Genomic DNA, 14,879 nt, shown 5'->3' with positions numbered 1-14,879 from the left:
GCATCAGGATTACTGCTTTGGGAGTCAACAAGACAGAGCCCAGCATCTACAATGGTATCCCGGGCACAATACAGACGTACAATAAGATACAGTTGAATAAAGTACACATATATGCAGAAGCTAACTGAGCTAGCCAAATCGTCATCTCATCAAATCATCCATCTATGAATACATCCATTGACCCTGCAAGCATGCAATTTCGTTTCCGTCAAGTACAACCCGCCGCAGCAACAAAACCAAGCTAAGCAGCGATCTGCCTTCTTCTCATACCAACCTGCAAGCCAAGAGGCTTGCGCAGAAAGCCTTCACGGCTCTCCATGGGTCCATCCTGCTGCATCTCAAACTCGAACAACCGGAACACAGTGCCGCAGATGGCAAGCAGCTCCATCTCGGCGACGTTGCGACCAACGCAGGCACGGGGCCCGGTGCTGAAGGGAATAAAAGCGGCCTTCTGGCGGGCAGTCAGGCGGGCAGGGTCCCAGCGCTCGGGGACAAATTCGTCGGCGTCAGGCCCCCAGATCTCCTTGGAGTGGTGGATGGTGTAGCTGGGCACCGAGACGACGTCTCCGGGATAGAAGGTGTGACCGGAAATCGTGACGGGCGGGTTGCCGGCAGGGATCTCACGGGGCAGGCCCATTGCAGACGTGCTGTGGATACGCATGGTTTCCCAGATGACCCATTGGAGGCTGCGCGATAATAGTTAGTGAGGGCATTCATACAAGACAAACAAGAGAAAGAACATACTAAGGAATATCCTTGACCATGGCATGAGTAGGAACTTCAATGTCCTTGGGAATAGCCTCGTCAAGAACCTCATGGAGCTTCTCAATCACACCAGGGGTGCGCATGCACCAGTAGAGGATAGCGCAGGAGGTGTTGGAAGTGGTATCGGAACCGGCAATCAGCTGCGTCAAGGCCTCGGCCGTCAACTCCTCGCGACCAAGCTTGTTACCGTTCTGGTCCTTGCCTTCCATCAGACGAGCGAGAAGATCCACACGAGTGTTGTTGGCCATCACCTCAGGGCGGAGACGCTCATTGACTCGGGCAACAGCAATACCAGCCAGGTTCTCGATAGCCTCCATACCATCCCGGAAGAAACGGTCGGGGATATATTTGGCGAACGGCTTGAGCGCAGGGTAACAGCCCAGAGTAGCAGAGACTTCACCACGACGGTTGAGCACCTCAACAGCTTCGACATAGGATGGAGGAGCATCCGGGGTCTTGCGCATCTCAGCAATATCCTTGCCCTTCTCGAGCATGCCGAAGGGAGCGCCGAAAGCAAGATCTCCAATGATGTCGAAAGCCAGGTAGTTGAACCAGTTGAGCGCATCGAGACTAGCGTAGCCAGTGCGGGGGTTGCGCTGGGTGTTGGCCATGGTGGTCCATTTCTGAACAAAGAGCTCGATGTTGCCGTGGATGTACTGTTCAAACTGCCCGATGGACTTCATGCTGAAGGTGTGGGAGACAGTCTTGCGCTTGCGGGTGTGCTCCGCACGGTCGCGAGTGTTGAACAAACCGCGGCGGATGGAAACAAATGCATCGTAAAAATCCCTGCACCAAAACCGTCAGCCATTTCTAAATACATTCATACTTCACCGACAACATACGCCTTCAAGAAACCATTTCCGTGGCCATAGACAGCTTGGATCGCGTCGTCATCGGCGATGGAAACATGGCGGGGAGCGATGCGGACGAGTTTTCCGTAACGTTTGTGGGCCTCATCGACGACGAGGAAACGGTGTCCGCGACGGGCTTGCAAGAGGAGCCAGAAGTTGGAAAAGGCAGCAAACCCAGGAGAGGGAATGTCACGCAGACGCCAGGTTTGCAGGTAGGGGAGAAGATAATAGACGGCCACCAAGCCCAAGAGGAGGTAGGGGGTGGCCTGCGGCGCGAGCAGGTCAGCAATCATGACAGGCCGGCCCGTGGGATTGGATATTGGACTAAAATCCGGGGTAACAGAGTCTAGACCGGAAAAGAATAAATAATTGTTAGACCTGACGTGGAGTAAGTGGGATTGTGAGGGAGAGTGACAGCCGATCTCAACTGCCGAAGGAACGGAAAGGGAAAATAGGCGGCTGGAATCTTAGCAAATTCACGTGCTCAGGCTCACTCACAGGTTGAAGAGTCCAACAAGAATTGTCTCTAATTGACAGAACAGAGATTGAAGAATAAGTTCAAAATCAAAGAAAGGGTTTAAAGTGTTGACCCGTGGTGGTGACAGGAAATGGGGTTCCCCAGGTCAGTCTGAAGCAGTATTTAAGAGGGAAAAAGAGGAGGAGAATCCCCGAGGCTATCAAATTAGGCCGGGAGATGAATCGGGATTGACCAGCCGGGGCTGACTGTGGCTGCTCCTTGTTCGGAGCCGATCTTCAACCCCGACTCTGCATTTCCTCCCCGCTGAACTCTCGGTTATCACGGTTATTCCTTTTGTGGGGAGCAGATCAACACCGTTGCTTGTCGATCCACGGATGCTTCGGGTTTATTACATGCAGTTGGAGAGAATCGCAACCAGTCTGGAGCGAGGCAAACGTCAGTCGCAGGAGCATCTACCAATTACAACCAACTCATTGCGAAAAGAGTCTCATTAATGTTTCGTGTCTTATGTTAAAGAATCTATGTACTGTACAGATTATGCCACACACACCATCACCACCGTTCGCCTTCGACTTGGTACAACCCACTCTTCCGCTTCTCGGCTTCCCACCGTTCAATCCATGCCTTCATGCGTTCACGACTTTTCTGACTGCCCACATTGACCGTCGGGATGACCCGTCCGATCCGTAAGGCACAGCAGAACATGGTCAATTCGCGGAATGAGCTGTGCTCGCTGTACGGCACCCCAAAGCAGGCACTCTCCCGCGTACTGCCCCGTTGTGGCACGAGGTCGCGTGCCGAAAACGGAGTCTGCCAATGCGCCGAGTGAAGCACTGTCGACACAGGGGGGTTGTCCAGCACCCGGCCAGCGGGTGGCCGGTACGTCCAACCGGTCGGTCGAAAGCCCACCACTTTCGTGAAGTGTGGCTTCAGGGAGTCCAGATAGTCGGCCAGCGTCTCGGCTCGAATCTCGAAGAGTGTCTGCATGTGCACCTGTGCCTCATGCGGATCGTCTGTCAGCAGCGATGACAGCTCAGGATCTTCCAGGCACGCGCAGATCCGCTGTTTGGCTGGGGTGGCAAAGATTTTGCTTTTCAGCGCGCGCGCAATCCCGAGACAGATGCGCTCTTTCCCAATGCTATACGTCCCTATCACCACGAGCAATCGGCCACTAGAGCTTGAAGCTGTGGACTGTGACGCTGAAGAGCCTGTTACCTTCGAGACGAACTTGCTCATCAATCCTCCTCCAATGCCAGAGGAACGGCCCGCCGATCCAAAAGCAAGCCCGCTACTCTTCTGCTCTCCTTCATTCAGGTCCACGCAAAGATCGGCACAAGCTTGAATGACGTCGTCCTGGCTCGGGAAGGCATACTTGGGACTCAGATACGTGGTGTCGAGGTAGCAAGCATCTATTCTTTGCTGGCGGCGCTGACCTGTAGCTGGATCGACAACCTCGGGGCGCAGGAGTGCATGCTGCACATGGAGCGGGGAGGCGCGAAAGTCGCCGCAATGAAGCACGCGTTGCGTCCGTTGCGAAGGGCCAGATCCCGTAGTCTTCTCGAAGAGAAATATTGCACTTCCAGGACAATGGTTCGCCTCGATGATCGTCACATGTGCACCGCCCGTGCCAGGAATCTCCGTCTTCTGCTCAAAGTCGAGTGGCACAAGCCATTTACGGTTGACTTTCAACTGCTGGCAGACGAGATTGGCCGTCGCGCGACTGCAGTATATAGGGCCATGCCGCCAGGAACCGGTAAGCCCGATGTAGTGGTCGCTATGAAAGTGACTAAGGAAGTAAGCATTGCAGCCTTCGACGGCGCCGTAACGAAATGCGTCCACACAGATAGAGAAGCCAGGCATGATCTTGTAGAACGGACAGGTCCGTTGATAGGCCTGCTTGCCCCTGGATGCCACCTCATTGGCCGCTGCTGCGGCCCAAGCGCTGTCCTCCGCATTTCCAGCCATAAGCTTGGAGAATGCGGACCGTGTCTTCGCCGCGCCGGAGGCGTATGGATCGCGTTGTGCTGGACGAGCAATCGCCGCCCGTTCCATACGATTTAATGCTTTCGATGGAGGTTCGGGGTCGGGCTTGATATCGGACTCGAGCTTGACACCAGATTCAGACTTGACTTCAGGCTCCGGCTTCGGTTGCACCGGACTAGGCTTTCCATCCAAGCAGTCGTTGACATGCACCGACACATCCTAAACCCACCCCCCGTTACAACCATGCCAACGCAAATGAGATCGGGAGGCGGGGTGGCGTAACTTACAGCTTCGTTAAGACCAACCAAACTAGTCTGACATATCGGACATACGGGCGCTTCGCAACCAAACGAGTCATCGCCACCGCCATTGAAATCTACCCCATCCCCAGTATCATCCAAATCAATCACCAGTTCCTTCTCTTCATGACCATCATCGTCGTCGTCAAAGGCATCTAAGAAATCTTCTTCCCCACGGAACTCGTCTTCCACATCGTCAAAATTCGTATATTCATCAGGTTCGGTGTAACTCGTGGCTTCTCTTACCAAGGGTGGAGTGTCGACAGCGGACGTCCGTGGTTTGTCTCCGGCGTCGACGGGTGGTGACTCTGTCGCATCGGCAATAGACTTCGTTTCTAATACAAGCGGCGGCTCGTCCGTAAAATCGCGAAATTTCTCTAAATCCTCCTCCTCGCTGTCGGATTCATCGATGAAGGGCCCACTGAGGTGGCGAGACTTTTTCGCCGGCGCCGGGGTAGCGTCCGTTGACCCGGCCGGCTTGTCTTGTGCAACGCCATCGGAAGGAGAATCGACCTTGCGTTTCTTGACAGCGGATCCGTTCTCATTATATCGATCTTCCCCGGCCGTCGCCGCTGCTGGGGCTTCCGGCTCGCCTTCCCAGATATCGTCCGGGGTTTTCGACCGTGTGGCTCTCTCGGGTTCGGAGGTTGCGTACGCCGCCTCGGCTTTGCTCGCGTTCCTGTCCTCGAGAAACAATCCGCCTGCGCCATTGCTAACCGTGGAGCTGCCCTGTCTGCGCAGGGTCGGCGTGCTGGGGCCGTTCGCGGCGGGACGGGCGGTCTTGGTGGCAAACTGTGTGATCCGGGGCTGGGTCGAGGTGGCTTTGGGGGGTCCATCGGCCTTTTGGAAGAAGTTCAGAAGGCTGCCGTTGCGCTTCGCTGGAGTCTGGGACTTTGCGCCAAAGGGCACCTTGGCTGGTGTCGAGCCTTTCCTGGTGCCGGATCCTGCCATGCTTCTGCAGGTCTTTATGGGCGAGCGAATTCTATCGAAAGGGGATGTGGTGGGTTATGCAGTCGATTATATGTCAACTAACATGTTCGCATGTCCGAATTGTCGAGTAGAATAGGTGTTGGGGTATATAGATGGTTCTGTTGCATTATCAAGCAAACAGATCGAACTGTAGATGGGACTCGAGGACGGAAAGCGGAGGATGGAGGCGCGGCGCGGCAGAAACTCAACGATTTTCGCGACACGAAGTCACGTGCGGAGAATCTATTAAAGAAATGATGTCAATCGAGGCTTAGTACTACATAAAAGGGAACAAGGTATCCAGTCCGGACAATGCATATTTACAGGATAATCTTGGTGCAGAATGACCATGCAAAGGCTTCTTCCAAGCAAACTTCTTAACCTTTCACCAAGCATGCAACAATGCGTTGCAGAGACATATATCTGCTTAGGTAAGCGCAGCCTTGCCCATAGTTTCTGGGCGTAGAACTACGATCGAGACAAAGGTTGATGCAACTCGATCAAATGCACGCATCTGCTCGGAACTCAAGCAAGAGAGTGTTCTTGAGTCAGAGGCGGTGTTGCGCCGAAGAAGGCTCATCCGTGACTGGCGCAGCAACAAAGGCAGACTTTGTATCTAGTCCTGGGTGCACCCCGCAGAATAAAGCCCCAGCCATTCGACAAAGCGCTTGCTTCATGTGACGGAACCATCCCAAATTTATATGCTGTTCGTGCAATTGAGCTTTCGCGTGGCAATTTCAGCAGGGCCTTGCCCGCACCGATGTTGCGCAGTCCCGTTCAAGACGTATTTGACCGTTCCTTCGACGTCGAATTCGAGAAAGGGAGCGAAGAACTCGAAGGATGGCATTCAAGCCACATGCTCCTTCACCATCCTCACCAATCCGTTTTCCCTTCTGTGATTTCGGTATCCATCGCCATCAATACCTTCCCACCCATCCTGACCCATTCCAACTCAGCCCCCAGATCACAATACGCACCGTAAGGTCTCCGAACCAGCATGAACCAAGTAAATCACACCCCCATAAAATAATGCAACATGACATCATGATAAAATTATAGAAAAGTAGAACATGCCATAACATAATGTAACCTTCGAAGGGCCCGAGCAAAAGCCCCAGAGGATATCTCACTCCCCCGTGATTCCACGCCGAGTCAGATCCTCCCTTACTCGAACTCCCAAGTCTTCCACCTTTCGTATTCGTATCTATTTCGCTTTTCCAGCCTGATTCGCAGCTTCTATTATCACCAAAGAGCATTAGCGCACTGCCGAAGCCCCATTTGTATAGCCCCTAGCACCCGACTCTCCGGGGAGCTAGAATTGATTGGGGAACCGGGAAAGAAAACTCACCCCTCCTCGTTGCATCCTCCAACAAGCCGATATCCACCTCAGATCGCGGCAACATCACGTAGCGCACCACACTACCCCGGATAAACATGTTCTTGACGGACGATAGATGCGGGTACTTGTCCAGGTCGAGGACATCGACGTTGTCGAGCTTGATGTTCAGGTACTGGTCGACGGACTTGAGAGTGCCGCGGATGCGGATGTCGTTTTTCAGCTCGATGGTGACGGTCTGGTTGGTGAGGGTTTTGAAGAAACTGTTTCCAGTCAGCATGGTTAGTGGATGAGTTGGAGAGTGAATTGGGAAGAGGAAAGGTGCGCTGCGCGGCGTTGGTACCTGAAGAAGAGCATGATTGCGGTTGACTAGCTTGTCTGCGTGGGTGGAGGGAAAGAGTGAGGGTAGCGTTTAGTGTGGTTGATCGGAGGTCAATTCAGCATTGAGGGATTGAGTCGCGTCCTAAAGAGTGGAGGGGGGAAGAGGGGGTAGAGCTCTTCCGGTAGCTACAGCGGTGTCGTGGTGGTAGCGTTGAGAGCTTGAGGCGGGGAGAAAGATCGAGTTATGAACTAATTGTATAAGTCTTGTCCGGCTCGGGGATACTGAGTGCTGCTGCTGCTGCTGCGATTATCAGGACTGGCACGTGAGCAGCGCTATCAGATGCTGACTTATCACTTAGTCATTACGGTTGCCTCGACGGCACGATCTATCGCTCTATAATACTGGTGAACAAGCCATGGAACTTGTAGAGTCCAGGATTCAATCTTCTTCTTGCTCTGGTTTTACGATATAAAGCATAAGCAAACTAGATTGCAGTTCAAAGCCAACATGGCAGGTACAAGAAGCCCGTCTGAGAATCGGGCACCGCTTATCAAGCACGGCTTTTGTGAGTTCAATCTGAGCCCGTAACTAGACAGATGGAACACAGTCGGAGTCATTGCAGGTACAAATCAGCCTGAATCAGTATGTAAACATGCTAGAGACCTTCTATCGAAGGTTCCTATATCAAAACAGAGGATTTATGCAAATGCACAATAGACAAAAGAAAAGCAAAAAGAAGATACGGGCCCGAACCGCGATTCGAACGCGGGACCTCGCGCATATTCTGGTTTGCATGTATAAGTCAGACTTATAACTACCCCGAAGCGCGAATCATACCACTAGACCATCCGGGCTGTGATGATGTCATGTAAACATGAGTTATGAGTGTTACTTTACACACGAGTCACACTCTTGATGGTAATAGCTGGAGTTCATCTGCAATAACAGTACATGTAAAATGTAAATGTCTGTCTGTCTGCATGCAAGTCAAGCAGGTGCGGGGCAAGAACGTAACAAAAAATTCTCGGGACGGGTGGGACCTTCCGCTATTGAAGTGAATACTGCAGAGCACTTGGGTTTGAATACGTTGTCAATTCTCCTTCTAAATGAATGGGGAAGGGAGAAAAAAAAGATGATGAAAAATAAGAGAAACCTTGAAGCAGGCGGCAAACCAAGAAAAAGAAAAAGGTAAATATGGGCCCGAACCGCGATTCGAACGCGGGACCTCGCGCATACTCTGGTTTGTTTACCCCGAAGCGCGAATCATACCACTAGACCATCCGGGCTTGGATGGAATGTTTTAATATAAGCATAAGATATGTGCTTGCACTGCCGCGCTGGGCAGCACCATCTCAACATACTATCCTTGCCCCTCACGGCTTTGTTATGCGACTCAATCGATATCGCTTAGCTGTGATCCGCTGTATACTGACAACGATAGCTTCTACTCTGGATTCAATGTCAACCTTTTCAGGTGATGTCGACTCATGCTTTGTTGAAAACTCTACAGTCTCCTCTTACGTGTCTTCGTCCCGTGAGATGCTCGTGGAGGATATATACATGACAATAATTCAATTTGGCCCCGGTTGCTGTACCAATTTACTATTTACCGATGCTCCATCATCCCGTGCAGGACTACAATCATGGGGTACTACCATAAGAGGGTCCAGAAGGTCTAGAGCGTCGTCCCAGTTCTATTGTTTGCATACAAGCGTTTCGACCGACTATTATTACCTCTTCATATAGGTGCTATGACCGCTGTATCCCAACGCTCATTTTCTGAAGTGACCGGTTGCTTGAAGCTACCATGATATTGGAGAAGTTGACGGTCAGCGTCGATTTGGCCCATGTGTTCTGGTGCAGGTTGCTTCCTGCTCAGATCTAGCGGACTTACTATTATAGTCTTGAGGTATACATATATAACGTAAGGCACCCAGACACGGGACACGAAAAGGCCGAGGACAATGTAGGCCGTTATTTCCAGGCGGCGACGAAGTTCGAAATACTGGTTCCAAGTATACGAGAAAGATCAACCTCCTAAGAGGATTTTTATTATTATTGTGACCATAACTTTCCATCAATTTGGCTGTAGGGCGCTGTTAAAGGCCGCATCGAACCTAGACAAAGATTGACTAGATGCTCTCCCATGTCCCATTCACATCAGCTCATTGCACATAAGAAAAACACAATAGAACGTTCCAATCATGGGCACGTTCACTCGACACACAATTATTACATTAAGCATCGCCAACCAGGGCGGGTAGGGGGTATCACGAAGGACGGAACGGACCACCTGGGCCCAGACCAAAGGCAGATAAAGAAAAGAATGAAATAATCACATGCAAGGGCTCTTCACCCCCTTCCCCTTCGGTTGACCGCCACGTCGTCTTCGACGCCGTGGCTTCATCGCCCATCCGGATAAACAGGTCCAGCCTGCTCCGTTCTTACGGCTCTCATCGAACACAGCTCCCACGCCTGCGAGCAGCTTCTCTCGATCAACTCCCATCTCCTGCTGCAGCTTCACATACCACTGTTCCCAGAGCCATCCTCCAAGCACTCCAGTGATACTGGCAATATCGGCAGTACTGCCGACAGGACCTTGTATCGCTTCGCAATCTCCAGCAAGACTCTTCACTCGTGGGTCGGGTGTTTCCCGAGGTGGTTCGACCTTAGTAGGCTCAATCCCCATGGGTAGGAAGGCCCAGGCTCGCTTGATGTCTGTGAAGTTCTTCTGCAAGCGGCCCAGAAAGCTTTTGGACGGCATGGAATCATAGCCCCTGGCCTTGAGATTGGCAGTAAAGTCTGCTGAGATAGCAGATCCCTGAGGACCTGCGCGTGAGATCTCAGCATCCAGGATGAAGTACTCGAGATAGCCTCCAGGTTTGAGGCAGCGACGGCACTCCTTCAGACACAGATCATACTCATCCAAGATCTCCCCGCTCGGACATTCCTTCTTCAGCAAAGCCGGAAGTGAACGAGCCGAGATCACATCAAATTTGTTGTCCGGGAAAGGAAGTTTCCACAGCTGCGCAACAGCGACCTGTTGGTGATTGCAACGCCCTTTGATTCCGCGGTTGACCTCCTGATTGTTGGTGTAGACCGTGGTAATCTTCGCATCGGGGTAGTCATAGGCAAATTGCCATGCCCACTCACACGACGCATGGCCCCCAAGATCTAGAACTCGGATACTGCGTTGGCTAGCATTTGCTGACAATTTTGGCAATCGGCTCGAGCCACGAAGCTTTCTCGATGCAGGGCTAATAAGCATGCGACCTCCATTAAGAAACCTTAGTGAATCCATAGCCCACACAGCCTGACGGATCTGGGACAGCACCAACTGCTCCTTCTCAACCATGGAGAACTGAGCCCTCTCCATGCGAGCCGAGTCAAGCGTCGAATTGCGAGGTGCCATTTGGAAGGGCCCCTTGTATGCGGGACGCTGAGTAGGAACCAACTCATACTTTCCCATCAGGCAGTCGACGTGTAAACCGGTCAAACCGACACGAACAGACTGAATAGCGTCAAAGCGAGCGTGCTGATGTACGTGAGTGTCTTGAATGCTCGATTGCTCACGTAGTGCTTGGAATCCTCTCCAGTATATCGAATCCTTACTTGCCAGAGGGGAAGGTTGCGAGCTGATGGCAGGTGGGAGCATTCCGGTGAACTTGACCGATCTTTTGCGGGCCAGAGAGCTTGGAACTTGTTGGGTAACCTTCTGAGGGGCTTCAGTTTCGCCGTCGCTTTCCTTGTCGATGGTGTTGGCGGGATTTGTCTCATTCAATGCTGCTAGGTAAGAAGCTTGAGCTGCCAGCCAAACACTGGTCCTATCCAAGCCTGACATCGCCTTCTTCTTGAGTTCCGCTTCATAATCCTCATCTAGCTCGGTTTGATCTGATAGCGCAGCGGACACCTGAGCGTGATCCATTTCGTCAACGACCGTGCTCACTGGGCTCTTCAACATGTCCAAGGACTCGAGAGCGACCTCTGCGGGGATCCTAATGGCAGTTGGCGGCCCATTTGGGTCGTACACTGCCGTCAACTCCTCGTCCGTTGCTCTCTCCGGATAATCGATGACATGCTCAACAATCTCACCCTCAGTACGGGAAAAGGGTAGTTTGTAGAACCTCTCAGCAGTGGCAGAGTTGGGTGGCTTGTTCCCATTCGGAATGGCCCAGGTGTGCCGGGCGCGGGGCGCCAACGAAGCAAAGAAGCCGCCTGGCGACGGAATGCTCAGCCTGCTAAAGCTATAACCGGAAAGCTCCGATGCAGGAGTTGCGCCATCAGCGCTACGGGGTCGCTGCGGCGGCGTCTCGACTTGCCACATCTCATCGTTGCTATCGGATGCTTCTGACCAAGGATCGGGCTGCCTATTGAGCGACAGATGCCTCAAAGTCTCCAAAGCATCCTCGGGAAGGTGAACTCCTGCATCCGAAGGCGTATCTCCGCGCACCAAATCCGGTTCTGAGTCGAAGGCAGGTGGCGTTACCTGACCAGGGATGCGAGGAAACCTTCCCAGGACCTGAGCCAGATCCTCACTCGCAGCGTCGAAGGCAATCTCAATGCTTTGAACATCTGGATCTGCACCTAGAGTGGGAATGCCGACGTCTTCACCATCTTCCAGGTCTGGTCGAACATGAACATCGGGCAAGGACCAGTCATGATCGGGAAGAGACTGCAAATCTGGAGTAGCCGGAGCACTCAAGTTTGACACCTGGTCAGAAGATATACTTCCGTCCAGAGACGGTGGGGCATGGACGGCAGGCACAGAACGACCAAGAAATGATAAGGCTGCTGGAGAAACTGGTATCTTGGAGGGCGGTGTTGGAGGAATCGGCGAACTCTTGCAAGCTCCTTGTAGTGAGGGCCACGTCGTCGTAGACGGAATAGTCAGGCTCGGGTAGCGTTTACGAGAAATCGGTGACAACATAGAATTTCGTGTCGTCGGAGTTGTCAGACTTGTCGGTCGGGTGCTGGCGAATGAAGTGCAATCGTCACTCGTGACCGATTCCTCGTCTGTGGCATCATAGAGATCTTCAAAGGGCTTCATCTGCTGCTGCCATTCTGTATCCGAGCAGGAGGACACGGAGCCCGCAGATATTGGCGAAAAGAAACGATTGGACCTCAAGGACCCCAAGGAGAGGCCGCTAGTTTTCAGCTTCAAGCGAGGAACCGTCGCAGGCTTCTGGGTCCTGGGTGCGGCCGGCTCCTTCTGCTCCGTGTACTGTGTCTCGCGCGAGTCCTCCGGTATAGTATCGAGTCGAGTCCCTCGGACCTGCCGTAGGGGTGGACAGCTCGAAGCTGCAGAATACTGCATGTCGGCCATGACGCTGCTCCAAGATGCTAATGCTTCGATTACAGTAGGTGATCCAAAGACAAGATCAAGGCTAAAACCAAGCCACTAACTCCAGGAGAGCCTTCTATGGGTACCTTAGCTGCGTTCAACACTGATCAACAGGTTGACGAGTACGTGGTTAATGACAGGAGCGATTGACGGCCTGGCTTCCAGAGCTGAAGGCACGGATCAAACGATGCAAAAGGAGAAAGAAAAGGAAAGATGCTATAGCCAAAGAGACAAAGAAAAGGTTAGGTGAAGATCACCATCTTCGATCGGCAGCGCAGGACACCGATAAATAGACCGCCGAAAGGAGGGGAAGGCCAGCGATCGGACGCGAAGGCCTTCACACCTGCCACCCAGGACGCAGGAACTACTGCAACATTGTGCACAAAGCACCCGAGAATCCCTGCAAGTAGGAAGCCTGAAGATACTATCATTGGTGTTGACCGAGTCGGCGCTTCGGCAAGGACAAATCCCAATGGGCGACCATCTGTGATGGGCGACAACAGATAGGTCTGGGGGTCGAATGTGCCAATTAGGTTGCTGGAGGTTCTTGGTGTCTGCACCTCATGACTGTCCACGAACAGGAGCTCTGGGCTGGTGAGGGGAGGTTTGCATGATTGGCTGGCTGTAAGCGCCCGGGGGCTATCTTTAGACAGGAAGCTCCGGACGGTGGTGATGGTCGGAGTTCGCTTCAGGCGATCAAAGTCCTCTGGAGACCCGCAATTAATGAACTCGTGATGATGTCCAAGACTTGAAGAGCATGAAGAATGCTTCCAATCCACCGAGCGTCAACTCGAATGAGAATGGCAATGCTAAAGTTGACGCCCTTTGAAGAGACTCCGCGTCCCACCTATCAAGGCTCGCGATGCACAATACTAGGTAGCCCAGATGGCACAACATCGCCACTTTGGGAAGACGAGCAAGGACAAGGATAGCCCAGCCTGTGCAAGGAAGCAGGAAGTGCTGGTGAGTCACTCGACCAGCATCGTCGAAGGGAAGATGCAGAAAACGATAAAGTGACAGCCAGTCGAACGAGGAGGAAGTAAGCGAGACATCCGGAGGTTAGTCGACTCCCGTCATCTATCCGATTTGGATGCCTGACAGCTGAACCCAGTAACTTCAGGCAATCAGGCCCGGCTAAAACCTCCACGTGCAAACCTCGACCCTAGCCCTTATCAGCCCGGCGTCTTTCCCAATCGGGCTCCCCGGACTGACGTCGACCGGAGCAGGGAACCTGAAGATGAGGTCCCCTCATACTTCCCCTCCTCCGTGTATACCGTACGATTCTTGAGCCTTTCTCACCCCAACCCTCCACTCCCAACCCAATTGACCCCAGACTCACTGCTAAAACAATGTGTCCCCCAGCGATCATCGCCCCCTCGATCCTGAGCGCCGACTTCGGCACCCTGGGCAGCGAATGCTCAACGAAGATCGCCCAGGGTGCGGACTGGTTGCACGTCGACATCATGGACGGCCACTTCGTCCCCAACATCACCTTCGGCGCGCCGGTCGTCTCCGCCATCCGGTCGCATGTTGCGCGTCCCACGGAGGCCCACGGCAAGGGCACCTTCGACTGCCACATGATGATCAAGGAGGTGAGTGAGCGCCTCGCATTTCACCCCCTCAAGAAGAAAAACCCAGATTGCCTCAACAATCCACCCAACCCCCTAACCCTACATATCACCACCCGTTCACTAACAAGAGATCAAATTTAGCCCCACAAATGGGTCAAAGAATTCAAAAAGGCCGGCTGCGACCTGTACTGCTTCCACTACGAAGCGGCCGTCTCATCGGTGGCAGCCACCGAGCCCGCGGACTCGACGACCACGCGACACACCTCGCCCAAGGAACTGATCCGCTACATCCACGACGAAGGCATGCAGGCTGGCATCGCCATCAAGCCCGATACCCCCGTTGACGTGCTCTGGGAGATCCTGGAGAGTGAAGACGCGAAGGAGAAGCCGGATGTGCGTGATCCCTGATAAGCAGCAGCCCACCCACCATATACCCACACACAACAAACAACAACATCACCCAGACCCTCATCATCACAAAACCCTCAAAGACCTCCAACCATACATTCCTCCACCCATTCACATACCCCTCAGACCCCAAACCAAACCTCCAAATAACCAAGCTAACATCCAAAAAAATCAACAGATGGTCCTCGTTATGACCGTGCATCCAGGCTTCGGCGGACAGAAGTTCATGGCCTCGGAGCTGCCCAAGGTGAAGGCACTGCGGGAACGGTACCCGGAGCTCAACATCGAGGTTGACGGCGGGCTGGGCGTGGGCACGATCGACCAGGCGGCCGAGGCGGGCGCCAACGTCATCGTCGCGGGGTCGGCGGTGTTCGGCGCGCAGGATCCCGCCGACGTCATCGAGAAGCTGCGCCAGGCGGTGAACAAGTACCGCAACAACAATGGGAAACAAGAGTAAATATATCCTGAATCTCATTCCAGTTTCGTGTCCCTATATTTGAAGTCGGGGGAGTATTTTGTTTGTATTCTGCATATTCAGCATCATTTCTTCAAGGGG

At 53.1% G+C, this 14,879-nt stretch overlaps 5 protein-coding genes and 2 non-coding genes across 7 annotated transcripts; 1 reads left to right on the top strand and 6 right to left on the bottom strand.

Moving 5' to 3' along the window:
• Positions 1-140: 140 nt before the first annotated feature.
• BO97DRAFT_404975 (cytochrome P450) lies at positions 141-2,236 on the bottom strand. Its single transcript, XM_025695078.1, has 4 exons — positions 2,115-2,236; positions 1,608-1,962; positions 745-1,551; positions 141-686 (listed from the first exon to the last, which is right to left on the bottom strand). The coding sequence occupies exons 2-4, from the start codon at positions 1,907-1,909 to the stop codon at positions 242-244; spliced, it is 1,554 nt and encodes a 517-aa protein (XP_025552683.1). The 5' UTR covers positions 1,910-1,962; positions 2,115-2,236; the 3' UTR covers positions 141-241.
• Positions 2,237-2,596: 360 nt separating this feature from the next.
• On the bottom strand, positions 2,597-5,500 carry BO97DRAFT_477333 (DNA cross-link repair protein PSO2). Its single transcript, XM_025700540.1, has 2 exons — positions 4,365-5,500; positions 2,597-4,296 (listed from the first exon to the last, which is right to left on the bottom strand). Exons 1-2 carry the CDS (start codon positions 5,325-5,327, stop codon positions 2,647-2,649), a joined length of 2,613 nt encoding a protein of 870 aa, XP_025552682.1. The 5' UTR covers positions 5,328-5,500; the 3' UTR covers positions 2,597-2,646.
• A 1,049-nt stretch (positions 5,501-6,549) lies between these two features.
• On the bottom strand, positions 6,550-7,038 carry BO97DRAFT_423728 (Sm-like protein LSM2; the record flags this gene model as incomplete). Its single annotated transcript, XM_025696912.1, has 3 exons — positions 6,550-6,581; positions 6,694-6,944; positions 7,025-7,038. The coding sequence occupies 3 exons, from the start codon at positions 7,036-7,038 to the stop codon at positions 6,550-6,552; spliced, it is 297 nt and encodes a 98-aa protein (XP_025552681.1).
• Positions 7,039-7,747: 709 nt separating this feature from the next.
• On the bottom strand, positions 7,748-7,857 carry BO97DRAFT_t112. Its single transcript has one exon. It is a non-coding gene; the product is annotated as a tRNA-Pro (tRNA).
• Positions 7,858-8,200: 343 nt separating this feature from the next.
• Positions 8,201-8,289, bottom strand: BO97DRAFT_t111. The gene has a single exon. It is a non-coding gene; the product is annotated as a tRNA-Pro (tRNA).
• A 774-nt stretch (positions 8,290-9,063) lies between these two features.
• BO97DRAFT_404972 (uncharacterized protein) lies at positions 9,064-12,648 on the bottom strand. The gene has a single exon (XM_025695077.1). The coding sequence runs from the start codon at positions 12,324-12,326 to the stop codon at positions 9,339-9,341; it is 2,988 nt and encodes a 995-aa protein (XP_025552680.1). The 5' UTR covers positions 12,327-12,648; the 3' UTR covers positions 9,064-9,338.
• A 1,045-nt stretch (positions 12,649-13,693) lies between these two features.
• On the top strand, positions 13,694-14,780 carry BO97DRAFT_433780 (ribulose-phosphate 3-epimerase RPE1; the record flags this gene model as incomplete). The annotated part of the gene is made up of 3 exons (XM_025697623.1): positions 13,694-13,936; positions 14,057-14,308; positions 14,502-14,780. The coding sequence occupies 3 exons, from the start codon at positions 13,694-13,696 to the stop codon at positions 14,778-14,780; spliced, it is 774 nt and encodes a 257-aa protein (XP_025552679.1).
• Positions 14,781-14,879: the final 99 nt, after the last annotated feature.

This window comes from Aspergillus homomorphus, assembly GCF_003184865.1.
Source record: "Aspergillus homomorphus CBS 101889 unplaced genomic scaffold BO97scaffold_13, whole genome shotgun sequence".
NCBI classification, from domain to species: Eukaryota; Fungi; Ascomycota; class Eurotiomycetes; order Eurotiales; family Aspergillaceae; genus Aspergillus; species Aspergillus homomorphus.
This window is presented reverse-complemented; position numbering and strand designations above follow the sequence as displayed.